General features: G+C 40.6%; 1 protein-coding gene and 1 long non-coding RNA gene across 2 annotated transcripts in view; one reads left to right on the forward strand and one right to left on the reverse strand.

The window, feature by feature from the left end:
• Positions 1 to 128: 128 nt before the first annotated feature.
• Positions 129 to 7,019, forward strand: LOC112973814. The gene is made up of 4 exons (XR_003256074.1): positions 129 to 351; positions 4,560 to 4,579; positions 4,901 to 4,947; positions 6,288 to 7,019. It is a non-coding gene; the product is annotated as an uncharacterized LOC112973814 (long non-coding RNA).
• Positions 7,020 to 9,315: 2,296 nt separating this feature from the next.
• The window catches only part of WDR64 (WD repeat domain 64), an 89,479-nt gene continuing 78,060 nt past the window's right edge, over positions 9,316 to 20,734 (reverse strand). Inside the window, exons 16-21 of the mRNA XM_026082124.1 lie at positions 19,453 to 19,583; positions 16,093 to 16,185; positions 13,940 to 13,990; positions 13,150 to 13,243; positions 11,342 to 11,392; positions 9,316 to 10,083 (exon numbers count right to left, since the gene is read on the reverse strand). Coding sequence (XP_025937909.1) covers positions 9,871 to 10,083; positions 11,342 to 11,392; positions 13,150 to 13,243; positions 13,940 to 13,990; positions 16,093 to 16,185; positions 19,453 to 19,583 — 633 coding nt within the window. The 3' untranslated portion in view covers positions 9,316 to 9,870. The remainder of the gene's footprint in view (positions 10,084 to 11,341; positions 11,393 to 13,149; positions 13,244 to 13,939; positions 13,991 to 16,092; positions 16,186 to 19,452; positions 19,584 to 20,734) is intronic.

The raw sequence follows: 20,734 nt of genomic DNA on the forward strand, positions 1-20,734 counted from the left end.
AGCATGCTCCGCGGGGCGGAAGGGCGCGGGCCGTTAACGGCGCTGGAGGTTGCCGCCGGGGCGTGGGGCTCTGCCTGGGCTCCGCCTGGGCTGCCGGAGGGTCGGGGCGGCGGCGGCGGCGGCGGCGCAGCGCGGCCCGGCCCGACCCGGCTCCGCTCCAGCGCCTGGGACGCGCCCGGCCGTGGCGCGCTCAGAAAGCCCCGACAGATCCGGCATCGCTTCCGTGGCGGGGACCGGAAGCTTTCCGGAAGCTTCTCTTTCGTTTGAAGCCATGCTGGAAGGACGAGGAAGGGTTTAAGGACAGAGCGTAAGGCAGGCGCCCTGCGCTCTGAGGGGAAATGACTTTAAAAGGTAAACCACKGAATGTGCTGTTAGCAAGGGAAGTGCAGCTAATTCTAGCATCTGCACAAGTATTAAAATATGTTTAATATACTAAAATGTATTCAGTGCTGTAGCATTGAATCAATATATGTCATGTGCTGAATTCAGTCTTGCTGTCTCTCGGCAAAATACAGAAAAAAATTAAAAGCATTTCCTTACCTTGAGGCTAATACATGCCTTTTTGAAAGTTTTGTGTTGGCAGTACTTCATAATGCGAATTCTCTATAACCACTGAGTTGCTAGTGAAGAAAATCATAGTCAGCATTCYGGAAAGATTGTGTCATTACTGTACTTAGCATTTATTTTCAGTTCTTTCTTTTTTTCCTTGCTGTCTGGTCACATCTGTACCCTGATGTATAGAAAAGCTTTTCTGGTAGTTATGAACTAAAAAAAAATACAACAGAAGAACCACCATAGGAGCAAGAATATATTTAAATTTGCTGCTTTTACAGTACTTACATGTAAAGAGGCCAAACACCTGTAAGTAAAAGTTCTGGAGATCTAAGTAGAGATATGAATAGGGAACTTAAATAAAATAACTGTCAGTTCTGTACTATTGTTAGTAAGAGATAATAGTGATATAGAATGAGCCTTTTCTGAAATTATTCTTCATAGTGATTACTCCAGAGAGTTGATCAGTCAAGTACAGCAAAGTATCCATGATATGCTGTTGAAGACAGATATATATATACCAATAAACATGAAAATTATAAATATTAAAATATACTGGAATCAAAAGGTGTCATAGAATTTTGGCAGGACGCAGCAAAGCACTTAGTCCTGCAGATCACCCAGTGAATGAGGACGGGGAGACTGCAAAGGAAGAGGTGAGGGACAGATGTTGCAGCAGTGAAACCCTGTGGTTAATATAAGTATTGATGTCCAAAGTTAGAATTCTAAATCTGTATTTATGTGCTTTTATAATTCCTTTCATTAAAAAAGCCCTGAACATCCATAAGAAATACTGAAATTTGAAGTGGTGCACAAAGGATTTTAAAAAAATAGTCAGTCTGCACAAAACAGGTATACAAGTAACGTTTTTATTGCACAGATATAGTTACTGTTTTGGGGCATGTCATGAATGGGATCAAGTTGTAATTTAGCTATCTGCTACTAGTGAGCTCCCTATTTGACACATAAAACACAGTAAACTGTAGTTTGGTAGCCAACTGCATGCACCACAGACTAGGACAACAAGGGACTCATTACAGTGCCAACCTTAATTTCTTCCTACTGGTAACACACATACTGCAACCTAGAGGAGTCTTAGGCTGATCTTAGTTCTGATTTTTCTTATCGTCAGGAGGTGTCTTCATATCTTTGCTAATGAGAAACTTGGTAAAGAATGGGGAGAGATATAGCAAGAGAGCAAAGGAGAGACCATGTATACAATACTGAATTATGCAAAATTTCTCTGTTCTCCTACAAAAACCTGCATGGCTATTTTATTTGTTGAGCTGGTATTCAGATAAGACTGGAGGCTACTGGAATGTGTGCATGTTTCCAGCTGTAAGTATTGAGGTCATTGGACCAGAGGTCTTGCCAGCACTCTAGAATAGAAGTTATCACTGCACTGGAATAAATTATTTATTTATTTATTTTCTGAAATAATAATTTAAAAAAGCATTAACGTTAACTGCTTTATTCAGCTGCTGTTAGTAGAGGTCTGCAAAGCTGGTGATTGAATCCTGAGTACAGACATGTTGTCTGCACTTTAAAAGAGATTAAGAAACCATGAGACTGTCTTGGAATGGAGGAAAAAGTGATAGGGATACAGAAGGATCAAACAATACTTTCTTTACTTGAAATTTCACATAGTTTGAATTTTTGGTTCATTTGTAGTTACAAACAGAAAATCGGTCCTTTCTATGTATAAGACTTCCCATTCCTAAGCAACATGAAAATCAGCAAACTGCATATGCAGTCTTCTGTGTTTCTATCCATATTGTAGATGTCCATCCAGGACATCATGAAATAGCATTTAATTGACTTTAGAGTACCTTGAAGAGCATTCTCATTTTTTTTCCTCTGTTTCCCACCACAAGTAGGAACTATCAAACTGGCTTATCCTCAGGTGATGAGTCTGACGTGTCCTAGTGAGCTCCTGCTGTCACTCCGATAGAGTCCAAACTGCTGTGGGAATGAAGAAAACAGGAATAATACTAGCACTGGGCTGGCCAGAGCACACTTATATTCCCCACATCAGGGCCTGTGCCAGTCATGTTAACCACAACACAAGCCATCCTGAAATCTTAGTATTGCACTTCTGCTGCAAAGATTTCAAGGTAAAACTGAGAAATAGGATGTCTGAAGTAAAATAATCAACAATTGACTAGACTTTTGAATTTGAAAAATGTTATAAAGCTTATTTTTCTTGCTAGTTAACATAAAGGTATGCTTGCTTAAATTAAAAATGAAATCTACAGTGAAAAATATATCTAGGCTGATATCTACCAGATAACAGTGTGTTTTATGGTTTGCCAGTTTGAAGTCTGTGTAGCTCTTTCGATGTTTTGATTTTGTTACACAGATGACTCAGTCAGCAGGGCAAAAAAGCAATGTTTCCAAACAGTGGACAACAAAGACTTAAATTTAATACATTTTGAAAAGAGTACATCTGAATTATAACTTAAGAAAGTGTGTGTGCATTGAGAAATGCGCAGAAATAATTTAGGGAGAGTGACAGCATAAGAGGTTTTAAAGCTGAAAATGTTGATTAAATTCCTCTTTACTGATCTTTTTTCACTGCATGATTCTGTCTGTATTTGACTTGCTCCAGAAGTTCTAAATTCAATTGCAATTACAATTCCATTTGAATTATGATCACTTCTCTTAAAAAAAATGTTTTTTTACATCAGTTCTGACATTTCTCTTTCCCTCAAACTGTTCTGTTGATGGTGAAAACAAAAACCAGGGTAGACAATATAATATATCAATATCATTTAAAATGTCATGTGCAATTCAATTACATCCATTTTTGACCATTTTGTGTAGATTACATTAAAAACAGTTGTAAGGTGAACCTCAGACTGAGAAGCACTGCAGCCAAGGAACTTTCATTAAAGAAAGCCAGAAGCACCAAATTCTTGCCCAGCTCAGATATTCCTCTTCAATTCCTTATTCTCAAAGGGCGGATAGCTTGGAATTGAAGATGTGCCATGATTTACATTAAATCTTTGAAAGCTGTAAGTAGCTTTTACAGTAGATTTGTGGGGCATCTGAGGTCACCACAGTCATGCAAACTGACCTCTGTGTCTTGGGTCCTCTACAAATAAATCATGCAAAGAAATTCTATTAAGTTCACATTTTTACATTTTTCTCACAAAAACGTCTCAAAGAGTATAATATATTTGTGATATCCATTAACATTCAGTTTATAACAAATGGCTTTAATCAAATTATCTGTGACATCTTTCATTACATTTCATAATTTCTGTGAAATATCAAGTTACATACAAGGAGTTAAAGGATTTGTTGGTTTCAGAGTTATCTTGACTAATACAGGCTGAAGATACTGCTCTTTAAGCTCAACAATATCTCCTAGAAGGAATTAGTAAGATTATAATACTTTGGTGAGTTATTTAAAGAATAGTAAAGCATGTAGGTATAAGCATGTAAGCATGTAAGTATGTTCTATAAGCATATAATATCTTGCCTTTAAAGAACACTGTAATATACCTGTATAATTTCCTGTAAATACCAACTGAAGCAGGGAAGTGGCATGTCCTTGTAGTTAGGAGCAAGACTTATAATATAATGCATTATTTACTATAATAATATATACAAACCTTTCCTTGCGCAAGTAGCTTGTGTGCCTGGAGGATTTAATAAGACTAGAAATGACTGTACCGAATCCCAGTTGTATTTATTTAACTTCCTTGGGCAGTTTTGTAATGGTGACTGGCAGAATACATTACAAATAGAGCTGGAAATAGAAAGTAGAGCAGAAACATTCCTTTATGATTGTTTTGTATCATGTAATAAGAAATGAAGAGCTTTACAGAGTCATTTCATTTGAACTTCAAGTTGACGGTATTCTGCACTATAAATGAGAAAGGACATTCTTCTTTTGGAGAAGACAGTAGAGGTTGCTCGTACGCCGGGCTGTTAATAAGCTGTTTATATCCTAAAGGAATTTTGAAAATGGGAACTAAATAATCATCCCCTTTCTTTTTCAGGACTATCGATGGATTGGCAGGTACATTTTTTTCCCAGGCTGCATTAGTTAAATTCCCCCTCTAATTCACCAAGTCTGCTTTGATTTTGACTGTGTAATTTGCAATTTGAAGTTTTCTGCTACTGAGCTTATAGATACTGGGGAAAGAAATTCATGTGTGGAAAAACAATCATAAGTGTTTAAAGTCTGGTATCTAGCTTGTAGCTTGAGTTTCTCTGTCACTCGAATATCGTGATAAATGAAAGAAACCATTGATAATTCTTAGCTCTTTGAGAGCAGTTTGCATTCATGAGTGCAGGACACACTTAAATGCAGGAATGTATCATTATTCTCTTCCCACAGATGAGCAAACTGAAGCCTACAGGGGCAGGCACTTCTCTGAGATTACAGTAAGATTTCAATCCTGAGATTGTACTGGAACTCCAGTCTTGCATCTCTTTCTCCTGACTCTCTGCCAACCAGTCCCTGCTTCCCAAAGCTGATCAGGAGGAAGATTTTGTTAACTTTTGAGAGCGCATTTAGGGTGTGCCCTGGCAAGGGCTACAATCTGCTATTCCTCCGGCAAGTACAGCAGCGGTAGCTGAAGTGAACAATGTGATCTTTCAGTTTTGGAGGTCTTTGTATTGTCATGGCCTCATACTGAATTCAGTAACATCAGGGTGCTCTTATCTTGCTGAAATCATTAGCTTTTATACCAGAAACATCCCACTTCTGGAACCCAGGACCTTTATGTCTCTTTCCTTGTTCATCTCCTGTTTGCTTGGTATTTATGGAGATGTTACCAAACTATCAGGGATAGTGACTGAAATTCTCTACACCCATGGGGCTCCTACAGCAAGACTAGAAGCAGGGCAGTTCCCAATTGGTGGATTCACACAAGAATGACTCCCTCTTGGCTTTGAGAATCAACAATGGGAACGGCCACCGCACAGACAAGGGGACTACACAGCCTCCTCGCTGCTCCCTTGGTGCATGGCACAATGCATGGGGTGCATTTCACTGAATTAAAATGAATGGTCAAAGTCTCAGTGGAATCTCAGTGGAGGCTCTTTATAATTAAAAAAGACCCCTGTAGACTCCTGATAGAAATATAGGATAGGTGGCCAAGATAAGTGCAAGTGTTGAGAAAAAGGCACCTCTAGAGTCATTTAGCTCACTTGTAGAAAGTGCTTCAGCAGAGTGCATAGAGAAGGAATGGGATCACTGAACTTATACAACTAACCTTTGCACAGCTAAGGTAAAGCAAAATTAATTTTGTCCCCACTATGCACCAGGATGGACAAGGACCTCTTATAGACTTTTAAGAAACTTCCTTCCATATAGTAAGTCTGGTACTTCTGGAATAGTCTTCATGGGGTAGATTAAAATAGTCAAAATCTTGCACTCTGCTGAAGCTCCTAGTCACATCATCAGCTATGGTGGTAACTTAATAACATAGACCAGAAAATAGTAGATCAGGTTCCTGTTTTGTATTAGTTTTTCCAGAATTTCAGGGAATTCTTTATTATTGCTATTATAATATCTGCACTGCTTAGAATTTGATAATTTTATTTCAGAGAGTATGACTGTCAGTTCATTTAATCGATTTAATCAATTTGTTAGAAAAGCAAAATTTGATTACTCTCTGGTAGGTGGCAGTGTTACATTTACTGCACCCTTGATCTGTGCTTTTATTGAACTTTGCATTTATGGACAGTGGATTTTCATGCTTTTTTTTTTTTTTTTTTAGCTCAGCTAAGAAGCCAAGCTTTAATACGTATGCACAAGCAAACTCATATACACACTTACACATACTTGAGGGAAGTATAGAGGAAGACACCCTTAAAACTATATTTAGTTGCAGAGGAAATGTTTTTTAAAAGCTCTTCATTCATCTGGAAAATATCTCAATGTTAGTAAAGTCATTACAAACCTGGATTATCTAGTTAATATTGTAACTGCTGTCTGCTTCAGTCAGTCCAGGCTAAGAACAAGATTTGAATGGTATCTCACTTACGAGCTAGGTCTGCAAAACTGCTAATGCCATTCAGATCTCAGCCACTGCGGTACTAGAAAACAGAACAAAAGAGAAGCCATATTAATTTCCTGCATCACAATTGTGYGTACCTTGATTTCCAGAGGGTTAGCATCTCGGCTGGCCCCAGTTCCTAACTGTTCCCTGCTGGGTGAACACAGTTCTTAGAATCACATTCCAGTAAAGATAACTCTGAGTACGATTCTGGCATCCCCTTCCTGTGCAAAGGTTACTGTATTTGCCTGAAATTTTTTCAGTAAGATCTGTGCCTGTTAGCTTCTTCCTGAGAATGTGGTAACAAAGATATTTTATTTTTATATATATACACTATATATACTATATATATATATATATATACACACACAAGGTGTGTAAATACACACACACACACACACACACACACACACACACGCCCCTTGTGAAACCTTACTTCATTCAGCTCAAAAGGAACACAACCCAGCTGAGTAATATTTGAAACAAATCACAGAATCACAGAAGGGTTGAGGTTGGAAGAGACTTCTGGAGATCATCTAATCCAATTCCTCTGCTCAAGCAGGGTCACCTAGAGCACGTTGCCCAGGATTGTGTTCAGATGGCTTTTGACTATCTCCAGAGAAGGAGGCTCCACAACCTCTCTGCACAACCTGTTCCAATGCTCTGTCACCCTCACAGTAAAAAAGTTTTTCCTCATGTTCAGATGGAAYTTCCTGTGTTTCAGTTTGTGCCTGTTGYCTCTCGTCCTATCGCTGGGCACCACTGAGAAGAGTCTGGCCCCATCCTCTCTACACCCTCCCTTCAGATACTTATACACATTGATAAGATCCCCCCCTTAGTCTTCTCATCTTCAGGCTGAACAGTCCCAGCTCTCTCATCCTTTCCTCATAGGAGAGATGCTCCAGTCCCTTAATCATCTTTGTAGCCCTCTGCTGGACTTGCTCCAGTAGCTCCACGTGTCTCTTGTATTGGGGAGCCCAACCCTGGACACAGTACTCCAGATGTGGCCTCACCAGGGCTGAGTAGAAGGGGAGGATCATCTCGCTCGACCTGCTGGCAACACTCTTCCTGATGCACCCCAGGATACCATTGGCCTTCTTGGCCACAAGGGCACATTGCTGCCTCATGCTTAACTTGGTGTCCACCAGCACTCCCAGGTCCTTCTCCGCAGAGCTGCTTTCCAGCAGGTCAAYCCCCARCCTGTACTGCTGCATGGGGTTATTCCTCCCTAGGTGCAGGACCCTGCACTTGCCTTTGTTGAACTTCATGAGGTTCCTCTCTGCCCACCTCTCCAGCCTGTCCAGGTCTCTCTGAATGGCAGCACAGCCCTCTGGTGTATCGGCCACTCCTCCCAGTTTTGTATCATTGGCAAACTTGCTGAGGGTGCACTCTATCCCTTCATCCAGATCACTGATGAACAAGTTGGTCCAAGACTGGACCCAGTACTGACCCCTGGGGGACACCGCTAGCTACAGGCCTCCAGCTAGACTCTGCACCGCTGATCACAAGTCAAGCAAGCACCAGTGGACTTTCTCCCTTTCTATCCCTTCAGCCTTTGGATAAGGTGAGGAAAAATGTCTTGCTGATAAGGGGACTCTTGCCTCTGTCATCCAAGTGATGATGATGATGATTGTGACAATGATGACATCACTGCCGTCTGAACTTGGGAATTCCTACAGGCATCTGAGCACACTAATATATCAATAATGAAGACAACAAAACCGAACATATTCCACACTCACTGYACTTGTGGACATTTATCATCATATTCTATTTCTGCACAAAACATTTGCGAAGCTACCTCATCACCTTTCTGAAAGTTTCTCCCTATGACTTGCCTTTACTGGGATACCTTTTAAAGCCTGACATGGCTGAGGTATGATGATCACTGTCCACCATGATGACCAATATTATCTGACCATGTCATGGTACTCCATCCTCATTCTGTATTTACTTTTTGGCCTCTTGTTTAGAATGACATGTTTTCTGAAGCAGAGCCTGAGGTGATAACAACACCTAAACCATTGGCAGCCTGTTGTATGACTGGCTTTACAGTCTGATTATACCTACAGATCCCATGTGTCAGGATACTATTCTTTCCTGATTTGTAACCCTGCTAGTGCTAACTGACTTGTGCAGTGCTGCACTCATAGAATCACAGAATCAGAGTAGTTGAAGTTGGAAGGCACCTCTGGAGATCATATAGTCCAACCCTCCTGCTCAGAGCAGAGTCAGGTTGATCAGGTTGTTCAGGACCATGTCCAGTTGGGTTTTGAATATCTCCAAGGATGGAAACTCCACAAYGTCTCTGGGCAACCTGTACCAGTGCTCAGTCACCCTTACAGTAAAAAAGTGTTTTCTTATGTTTAAATGGAATTTCCTGTATTTCAGTTTGCGCCCATTGCCTCTTGTCCTGTCACTGGATACCACTGAGAAGAGTCTGGCTCTGTCTTCTTTACTCCCTCCCATAGGTATTTATACACACTGATAAGGTCCCCCCAAGCATTCTCTTCTTGAGGCTAAACATTCCCAGCTCTCAGCCTCTCCTCATACGACAGATGCTCCAATCCCTTAATCATCTCTGTGGCCCTTTGGCCCTTCGCTGGATGTGAATGTCCGTGTCTCTTTTGTACTGAGGAGCCCAGGACTGGACACAGCACTCCAGATGTGGTCTCACCAATGCTGAGTAGAGGGGAAGGATCACCTCCCTTGACTTGCTGGCAATGCTCTTCCTAATGCAGTCTGGGATACTGTTGGCCTTCTTTGTTGTGAAGGCACATTGCTGGCTCAACTTGTTGTCTRTCAGGACCCACAGATYCTTTTCTGCCAAGCTGCTTTCCAGCTGATCAGTCCCCAGCACACACTGGTGCATGGGGTTACTCCTCCCCAGACGCAGATGCAGGTCTTCTCTAATTCTCATTACAGGGCACAGGGTCTGTTATCTCCAAATGATTTTGGAGAAAGTCTGCTAGAGAGACATATTTCTCCTGTTCTGAGAGCAGGATACTATGCCTTGCCTATCATCCTTCTTAGAAAGTAAATTAAATGGGTGGAAAATTGACTACTAGACTTTCACACAACTTCACAGTCAGTTTTTGCCATAATTGTTCCTAGTCATGTGTTTCCTCATTTTCCATTTGTGATTACTCTCTGCTACAGTTGTAAAAGCAGAAGTAATTTGTGTCCATGTAAGAAACTATGAACCAAAAAATGCAAGCTGTTGCAAATGCTAGTTAGTAGAAAGCATGTTACGAAAATTGGCAGAATTACCTTCTCCTTTGGTCCAGTCCCATCCCAAAGACATTCAGATAGCTACCTGAATACTCCATAGATAGATATAGCCATTTTCATGAGCAGAAGCCAGTACTGGTGAGTATCCCATTACAGCTTTGGATAATGATACTTTTTTCTCCAACTGTTGCACATTCTTATATGTTGTTGTGTCTTTTTCTGCTTTGGAACACAAATGATAATACATCATCTCAACACAATTTTTTGTACTGGTTTTGAATGTACAGAAATTACATCACACTAGGAAAAAGTAACTTTGGAAAGAAACTTCATTTGCAGGATGACATCACTTTGAAAACGTGTTACAAATATGGATAAAGAAAAATTGAAAAGAAATGAGAACAGTCTCCATGATCTCATCTAAACCGTCCAGCACTATTCCTTCATGAGGCGGAGAAACCTTATTCAGAGCATAGCAACAGATTTTACAGAAACTGCACGCACCAGTGAGAGTGGAGGAGCAGTGCAAGACAGCAGTCACCAGGACAGGTGAGAGGCCATTCTGCAGTCTCTGGGTGAGGGTTCTAGAGATGACCGGAAATTTAGCAATGAAATAAAGTTTAATAACTAAATGACACTTACCAACTCTGAAATCATAGATTTCTATACTTACATCTCAGGTTCAAAACTTTTGCTAAACCCAAAGCTGAGGTCACAGAAAGCCCCTTCTGAGTTCCTGCTGTGACTTCCCTAGAGCTGGAGATCCTGGGGTCTTATGAAAGTGCTCAGTGAAATGGGCATTCRGTGGGTGCAAGACCTGACATGAATGTATATTTCACTGACCAGGTACAAGGCTTGGGGATATTCTGGTTTCTAAAAATCTGGGCACAGATTTTTTAGCRGAATAAATTCAACTTAAAGCCACACTTCAAATTATCAAATTTCTTGTTATTGGGAAAGTCTGCTTTTCAGCAGAGGATTTCTAAAGGATTCAAAAGAATCTACAAGTTTTGCTTCCTGCAAACTCATTGACTCCCTCCCTGTTTACAGTCTAGTGCCTTAGCTCTTAAGCACTGGGCTCTCTATTGTTTCTGTTGTTTTAAGGATACATACTACAGACAAGACTTTTCCTTCTAAAATTCCATCTGCTTTTGAAGATTTTCTCCGTAAGGCCATTCATTCACATTTGACTTAAGTTGGCTCTTGGTTTACCATTTCAGTAATTTATTGCTCAAATATTTATGTGGGAGGGGATGCTGTGTAATTGGTGCTCCCAAACTGCGCAAGGCTTTCAGCATCACATCTATTTAGCAAAATCAGTATTTGAGCCCTTGTAAAGACTGCATCTTGGGCTTGCTTTGGGGAAATAACTGCAAACTGGGGTGAGCAAAAGACATGGAAGTGCGTCGTCCACATGCCAACTGGTATCCCAGTTATTCTAAACTCAAAAGAAGTTTGCCAGGCAAACTGGCAGACTCAGTTCAAATGGGAATTTGAGCAGAACACTCATGGATCAACAACAAAGAGAATGAAAAACAACATACTTCCATACCTGCTGTTACTTGAGTATTAATTTCATCATTTTTTGTATTTTCCTAAAAGCAAGGAATAAAATGTAACAGAATTAGAAAATGGAACTCATGTGTGACTACAGAATAGTTGTGTATTTGAAATTATTTTAGGAACTCATAATATTTTAATTGGAGGATTCAAATATTCTCCCAATTTCCATTCTATCTGGGAGAATAATGAGTGAAAACAAGGAACATTTAATCTGAAGGTGTCAAAATYAGAAATAAACAGGAGTTAGGCACCTTTGTAAAGAAAAGTACTCATGACTGCAAGCAGTCAAGTTAGCACACCTGAATAGTTGTCACATTTGAGCTGAGATGCTGTAATGCACCACAAAAGCAATGCCAGCTCATTGCAAATGCAAAATATAGTTAATTTAAATCACTTCCATGGTCAGATGCAGCCATTGTGTTAATCCACTTTAGGTAGAGTGTAAGTTCGTCTACTGTGAATTCAGGCCAAAGGTTCTTCCAGCTCTGCATTCTGATGGATGCTCAGGAAAAGCAGAGGAACAGCACAGGTATACAGTAATGCTAGCTTAGTAAAAACAACCAGCTTCAACCAGTCTGCAGTTTGAGGATACAGTACTTGGAATAAGCCAGGAGCATGCAAAAGGTAAATTTGGCTGGAAGGCAGTGATTTCTTAGGTCAAGCAAAGTYGATCACTTACAGTCACATGAATGTGCTCTAGATCTCTTGATTACTGTGTTTTATTTAGAACATGTATATAATCTTGTTATTACCTTGAGCAAAGATGAGAAAAGTTCGGGAGTAGCAGTAGCATTTACTTGCATATAAATCCTCAGTGTGAAAATTCTGACAGTCCTTCATTTATGCATCATTACATAATATCGAACAATAATATYGTTTCTGATGATCCCCAAGGCTGACAGTAATCAGCACAAGCCTCAAAAATTGAAGTCAAAGAAGGCAGGAAAAATTATCTAGCCATGAGTGTTTGAGGTGTCTTAGAATAGGACAAACCACTTCAATTTCATCCTACCTATTGATCTGCCAGGCTTGATGTATCGGGCTTTTGGGGATCCTTTTAAGAGCTGCATATGGCTGTGCATTTTGTTATTCTAATAACTACACAGCACAGGCTATCGTATGCTTTAGTCTGCAGATCAAAACTAGGCCTGTGCCAACTTGGGAATCTATTCAAGTGCCATACTCAGCTTAAAAAAAAAAAAAAGCTTGAAAGAAACTGAGAGATAGGATCAGTTTTTTTCCTCCTTTTTCCTACTTGCCATTTATTGCTTTGCATATATGGCATCTCCTTCTGGCAGAAAAGGAAAAAGCACCATAAAAATCACAATGGTATCCCTAGCAAAAACACACAAATTGAGATACTAGCAGCTTGATAGCAAATTAAAAAAAAGTTACCATTTCTGCTCTTTGACAATGCTTTAAATTTAGCCAATACATCCATGGCATCCAAGCCAGTCTGGCTGCAATGTAGTCACTTCATGATTTGTCTGTTTTACCTTCTTCTTCTAGTTCTCAGCTGTTTGAAAGTCAGAACTGCTGGTGATAAGCATCTGACAAAAATTTTGGTAGTCAGCCATTCCATGTAGCAGAGCGCTGGCTGCCTGACAGAATATATTCTTAATTCCCCATCTCATTCTTACCCCAAGCTTAGAAGAACAAAGTTATTCCTGTGTTATCCTTTACCTCTAGCTTTCTGCATGGCTGTATGGAGTTTTTTTAGTAAGCTACTAGATTTGAAAATAAAAACAAAACAGATATTCTACAGAATTCATGAAGCCACTATACCTACCTTATTTAGGTTCAAATAAGTGTTCTCCTGTCCTGGAATGGCGCTGATATCACTCCTTACAGTAGTAGTAGTAGAGGACAGGGAACCAATTTTCCTGTGTGAAAGAAAATATTCAGAGAGAGATGGCTGACAGTACAAAATAGAGTATCGGAGATCACTAACATTCTTGAAGATACTGTTTGCTATCTGGAAATCAACATTGTCCAGTGTAATAAAGCATAATAAAAAGAGTACCTGAAGTGATTAGACTGGTTAGACTAAGGATTGCTAATGTTTTAGAAATTTATCCAAGTCACTAAGCAAGATTTGCTTATCACACAGCCAACCTATCCTGTCAGAACCTGTGAACAAATTAAATCCACAGTAAATCAAAATGCTGGTTTTCATGCTGGTATAAAAGTGAAGGGGAAAAATGTAGCACTTGCTAATGGCTTGTTCCCTTTCATTTTACAAAGTGCTTTACTCTGCAAATAGCTTTCAATTAATTATAGAAACTTCCTTTCGATCTATTAAGAGAGTGCTCAGAAATGGGATTGTGTGGAAGAAACTCAAGAAAAAAAATTGGATGTAGTCTCCAATGTTTGCATTTTTGAGTCAAGAAAAGTTCTACCAGACAACAGACTTAACTTACATTGATATCACAATTGTTCTGTTTTCTACAAGACTATCTGAATAACTGGGATAATGTAAAGACTATACAGAAAGTAAGCAGCCAAGACAGCCCACTTGGATTTGCACRGGTGGCCCTGATTTTGTAGTTTTTCAGGGCTTAGTTTTACGAACTTACTACCAGTCTTTAACATATGTGTACGTGGGATCAGAATCAAATTCACTCAGATACCTTTACAGAACATACAAAACATAAATCTATATGATTCAAAGTCATTGCGGGAACCTCCTGCTTAAACATTATCAGAATTTTTCTTGATCTATAAAAAACCTATCTGTGAATTATGATTACTGCATTTAATTTACCTAGTATTTTTTAAATTAATCATTAAGTTGTAATGTCAAAAAGCAGATCTATGTTCAATTAAGTGGCARTGTCACATTTAGGGGTGTAGTAAATGCATAAGCTCCTTGAAGGTTTTAAAGCAACATTAGAGCATAAACCATCCTTATGATTTAAGGGAGCAAAAAGGTTGTCTAATTGCTTAAGACCTTAAAGCTGCATAGGCATTTAAACCGTATTGAGTCCTTTTGGCTACCACTGCCTTTGCATATGCATTGGAAGATAAGCACTTCTGAAGTTACATATGCATGCAACCCCTTTCGCTCAAAATCACAGAATTACAGAATGGTTGAGGTTGGAAGAGACTTCTGGAGATCATCTAATCCAATTCCTCTGCTCAAGCAGGGTCACCTAGAGCACGTTGCCCAGGATTGTGTTCAGATGGCTTTTGACTATCTCCAGAGAAGGAGGCTCCACAACCTCTCTGCRCAACCTGTTCCAATGCTCTGTCACCCTCACAGTAAAAAAGTTTTTCCTCATGTTCAGATGGAACTTCCTGTGTTTCAGTTTGTGCCTGTTGCCTCTCGTCCTATCGCTGGGCACCACTGAGAAGAGTCTGGCCCCATCCTCTCTACACCCTCCCTTCAGATACTTATACACATTGATAAGATCCCCCCCTTAGTCTTCTCATCTTCAGGCTGAACAGTCCCAGCTCTCTCATCCTTTCCTCATAGGAGAGATGCTCCAGTCCCTTAATCATCTTTGTAGCCCTCTGCTGGACTTGCTCCAGTAGCTCCACGTGTCTCTTGTATTGGGGAGCCCAACCCTGGACACAGTACTCCAGATGTGGCCTCACCAGGGCTGAGTAGAAGGGGAGGATCATCTCGCTCGACCTGCTGGCAACACTCTTCCTGATGCACCCCAGGATACCATTGGCCTTCTTGGCCACAAGGGCACGTTGCTGACTCATGGTCAGCTTGTTGTCCAGCAGGACTTCCAGGTACCTCTCCGCAGAGCTGCTTTCCAGCAGGTCAACCCCCAATCTGTACTGGTGCATGGGGTTATTCCTCCCTAGGTGAAGGACCCTGCACTTGCCTTTGTTGAACTTCATGCAGTTCCCCTCTGCCCATCTCTCCAGCCTGTCGAGGTCCTTCTGAATGGYAGCACAGCCCTCTGGTGTGTCAGCCACTCTTCCCAGCTTTGTATCATTGGCAAACTTGCTGAGGGTGCACTCTGTCCCTTCATCCAGGTCATTGGTGAAGAAGTTGAACAATACTGGACCCAATATTGACCCCTGGTGGACACCGCAAGCTACAGGCCTCCAACTATGTGCCACTGATCACAACCCTCTGAGCTCTGCCTTTCAGTCAGTTCTCAATCCACCTCATTGTCCACTCATCTAGCCTGCACTTCCTGAGCTTGCCTTAAATGGGCATCTTTGGCTGAAATTGTGCTCCCCGTGCAACGCTACCAGTGTATGGCAGCTTCTAGTTTGTTTTAAGATGAGATTTGAGGCTGCACACTTCAGTGAGCTTCCCTCTGTTTGCTGAGAGTTTCTAATGCCTTGAGGATTGTACCACATTTGAAAAAAGAAAAAACCTGCTGCCACAGAGGACTCTCAGAATCATCTGACAGAGATAGGAGTCCAAGAAGGTACAGTACACAGGAGAATGAATACCAGACAAAAGTTGACTTCATCTGGAACAGAACTGAGACTTCGGAGGTCATTTTGATCATGAAAAGATAGCTTAGTGGAGTGGTTAAAAAAAAAAGACCATATAACATGCATTGATAAACATATCAAAAATTTAAGAATGGGAAAACTAATTAACTGCTTAGACTTGACACTGAATTAATTAAATACGAACACAAAACCAAAACAAAACCCCAATTTTAAATAGCTGTCCTGGACAAAAATTACATCAGTTTTACACAGCAAAATTCCAAATGAATGCCCCTGCCCTGGTAAAAGATACAATGCATACAGTTACCTGGAGCAGAAAGCACTGTGGACAAGGAATAACACAGCATTGACTCCAGGTGTTTGAGAAACTGAAGTCTGGCTGTCTTCATTAATTTTATACCTGAAAATAAATATGTTTGCACAGGATATGTCAGGTAGGCTGTGTATTGTTCCCAGAAAAAGCTGTAGACTTTATTGGTAATCTAAAAAATTAAACATTTTGTTTCCTAGAGCATATGTCAGCTGAAAGTTTTAGACACAGTTTTCCAAAATCAGTTAATCAGTGATGATTGATAGATTAATGATAGTGAAGAGTAGGTACAGAATGTGCTGGTGCCAGAAAAAACTGGAATCTGATGGAATGATGAACATTTCATTCCACCATGTATTTCCTTGAGAATTAGTATTTAAGACAAAAGTAAAATAACTTATGTTGAAATTAACTAGCTAAGTTAATATTAGAAAAACATCTTGTTCCTGGCATTCAATCCAGTTATGTAACCCCTGGGCATAATACCCTACTTGCAAAGTATTGACTTCCCTTTCTTCCATGCATCCACATGAATTGGCCTCCTGATATACAGGGAAGCAAAAGCAAAGGAAGAGGAGACAGCGCCAAAACTCCAGTCGAGCTTTTATTTCCTGTTGTGCAGATAAATTTAGCTCACTTTCTCACGGACGTGCCAGTTTTACACATGAAGGATGCTGCGAAACTATTGGATAGCGTAGCTAAATCTTGACTTTGGATGGTCTTAAAAAGGCCTGTATTCCATAACCAACACAGAACAACCATCATGCCTTTCCACTCAGTCTAACCTGATATGTTGTCATTGCTCACTTTCCTGATGTGGCAGCTTACTCCAGAAGGGAATTTCTGGAATTATCCTGCACCATTTTGTCACTTTCTGTGAACTGCTGTATTTCCTGAAGCATATTACGTGTAACCAGGAGCAAACAGGAAGATCTCTACCAGACTTCCAAAATCACTTCAGATTTCTCCTTGTTGGACATGTGATCTGTGGTTTTCTTTTTGTTACTGACGACTTTGAACTAAAAGTAATAATTGAAAAGACTAATGCCAATATTGACTCTGGCACTGGAATGCACATCTTCCACCTGCCAAAGAGCTGCCATGTATTATGATGAAGCAAAGGCAGGTTCTCAACCATTCCTGTTGACGCTGCTCCACTTTGAAAATATAATTGACTAGACCTGGGAGGTATGGATCTTTCTTTCCTATCTTGTGGTTCCCTACATAGCTAAGAACTCCATGCAAACTGATATTGTTCCAAGAAAAGAAAATGAAGATTCCCCTTTGCCATTTGCACTGCACTGTATCCTGTAACATGATAGTTAAAGGACCCTTGTGGGAGATGTAGGTTCAAAACCATCCAAATGTAAGTAGGAACTGAGCCCATGTCTCCAAAGTACTGAGAAGTACCTTAGTCATAGGCTTCTTGAGTGGAGAGGACTCTCAGCATTTCCTCTTTATTCCAAGTGACTGACAGCTAAACATTTCAAGCTGAAGTAAACGTTTTTCCCACATGAATTTTTGTACTCTTTTGAAGTGAAGAAAATGAAATAAATTTTCAACTTGTACCAATCTAAAACATATTTTTCTCCCCTCAATTTGATTGCCCAAAAACCAAACTAACCAACAAGGTTTTATATTAATTACTACTGGTCTTGTTAAAAGTTTTTGCTAGAACCAGGCAAAATTGGTCAGTGATATTTGATGTCGAATCAGATCTGGGCAGTTAGTCACCTGCAATCATAGAGGTGTTTCAACAAAATGCCTCTACTCCTTAGTGGGTAGGAGATGGGYGGGTATGGTAAAACATTCCTCAGAGCTGTGTCTCTCCCCAGCCCCCTCAAATTGCCTGAATTTCCCTAAATTGTCTATGAGAAAGAATAGCTATTTCAAAAGGAAATTATCTTCATCAGACTTGAAGGTAAGAATAAGAAGACAATTAAAATGAGCATGAGGGGAAAAATACAGAATTGGAGAAAGGCAAGTTATTAGAACAGTATGAAAGTTAAAAAAAAAAGACCAGAGGATAATACAAAAAAATAGTAATCCTAAAAAAAATTAGCTGTTGCCAAAACAGTACTCTCCTCTGCAAAAGAATTTAATTTCTTTCATTTAAGACAAAACTGGTTGTGTAGATTTTAACTGGTCATATCTTTTTTCTTGTCGCTTATTGAATCATCCATTTTTCTTCTTTGACACCTTACCCCTTCAGGCAAGCAGTGATGGCTGTCCTTCCCCTTCACCTCTTGGAATGGAACATCTTTCCATTACTCCATCTTTATCACTTTCAAGATCAAGATCACTGCTTAATCCCACAGCCCCAGCTCAGCAGACTGTGACAGGCTTATTTCTGTCTGTCTCATTTTTTAAAAGTTAGTTTGGTAATGCCATTGTCACCCAAAATTCAAGGTTAAGGGATCTTTTAATGGAAAGACAGCCAAATTCCCCATCTGAAAGCACATCTAAATATAATTAAATCCCAATCTGTAAGCAATGGCTGTAACAGAGTTTTGTGGGCATTTCAATTTCCCTTTTCAATGAATGGTTGGGATATTCAGCTACACATCCATAAAAGGCATCTCCTTACCAGTGAGGGAAGGATGCAGACTAAACCTCTCTAGCCAAACAAGAACAGTAGAACAAACCAACAGCCTATCCACTGCAGTGTCTGTTCTCAAGGCACATTGTAAGATAAAAAAGAAATGTGCAAAGCTTTTGAAAGTGTCATTTAAGAGCCTACACTGAAGCTGCTTGCCTGTTCCTACTTTGTGCCAGAAATTTTCATATGGATGTGGAGAAGTGTCTCAAAGATTGTATATGTCTGGGTGAAAGAACCTCTACTTACTTTATTTTCTGAGGCACACTCATTTCCAAAACAAAGATGAAGAAGTAAGATAAAATAGGGAGCAGAACTGCCACCACATCAAACACTGATAATGCAGCACTTCTGCCATTATCAGCGGAAATAGCATTACTTTCCAGATGTCCTCCCAAATATGAAACATCCAAAATAAGGATGGTTCTACAGCTCTGTAGCAGCCACTAATCAATGACAGGGAGACTTAGGGACAGTTTTCCTCAGTGGTGGTGCTGAATTATGTCAAAACCCCATTCTTGATTACATCACCCCTTCCACAAATGGCCAGCGTACTGGCTAACAGAATAATCTTGAAGCAGGTTGGTGTAGGGGGGAGATAAATTGCTACTCTTAACTCCTACTTCTCAGTCACCCTTGACAGATGGGTCACACATCAGGAATGATACTTCTAGTAGAGAATACTGAAAAATCTATCTTAGAATTTCCAATATGTTGTTTGAAAGGTTAGAGTGAAATACTGGAGATCAAATATTACTTACAGACATCTGACAGAGGCAGCTTCAAAACCCCACAAAATTATTGCACCGTTTGCACTTCCTGTAGCTAATAAACTGCATCCTTCTACTTTTAACACATCAAAGCACTTCATTTCCCTGGAAGGTACAAAATTCTACAAAAGCATTAAAAAAGTTTTAGTAGCAGTAATGGGGACACTAGAGAGTTAAATGTTTTAACCATTAATTTAACAAGATGTCTAAATTGACAGTATCTACAGCAACCATAAATTCAGTGCATTTTATTCAAATGCTACTGTATTTGAGACATCCAGCAGCACCAGGAGGAAGCAGTGAATGTTAATAGTTGAAGATTCCCTGCTGCGGGGGCTGGAAGCCCCCATCTGTCAACTCAATATGCCGTCCAGGGAGGTTTGCTGCTGGCTGAGGGCTCAGATCCAGGACACTGTGAAGAGGCTGCCAAGGCTCGTCTGGCCCTCAGACTTGCCTCCCTGCTGCTCTTCCATGTGGGTGCCAACGACACTGCTAGGGGAGTCCCGGCATGTATCAAGTGTGACTGCATGGCTCGCTCTGAGGGTGATGGTCAAGGACATTGGGGCCCAGGTGGTGTTCTCAGTTCTGCCAGTGAGGAGGAAGAGTTTGAGGAGGAGTGGACAGATTCTGTAGGTCAAAAACTGGTTGGGCAGCTGGTGTCAGCAACTGGATTTTTGTTTTTATGACCACGGGACCCTCTTGGAGGATTGAGGACTGCTAGGAAGAGATGGGATMCACATGACTAAGTGGGGCAAAGGCATCTTTGCCAACAGGCTGGCCAACCTGGTGAGGAAAGCTTTAAACTAGGAATGATGGGGGAGGGAAAGGATGACCAACAATCATGTGAGGAAGAGGTGAACCAGGCTGGTAAACAAAAGGTGCAGGGTGACATAGGCAGGAGAGACTTCATAATCAACAAAACAGGGCTGAAAGGGGCCCAGCTCAAGCACATGCACATAAGGAAGGAAGTTGTCTACAGGACAGCGTTATGGGGGAAGCGCCCCTACCTTTTCTGGGAAATCAGCATGATTGGGCACCTCTCTGATGCACCTGTACACTAATGCACTCAACACAGGGAACAAACAGGAGGAATTAGAAGTCTGCATACAGTTGCAGGGCTATGATCTCACTAGAATCACAGAGACCTGGTGGGATAGATCACACGACTGTAGTGCTGCAATGGATTCATACAGGCTCTTGAGGAAAGACAGACTGGGAAGGTGAGGAGAAGCAGTTGCCCTTTATGTGAGAGAGCAACGGGAATTTATGGAGA

This window comes from Apteryx rowi, unplaced genomic scaffold (genome assembly GCF_003343035.1).
Source record: "Apteryx rowi isolate R43461 unplaced genomic scaffold, aptRow1 scaffold_568, whole genome shotgun sequence".
NCBI lineage: Eukaryota > Metazoa > Chordata > Aves > Apterygiformes > Apterygidae > Apteryx > Apteryx rowi.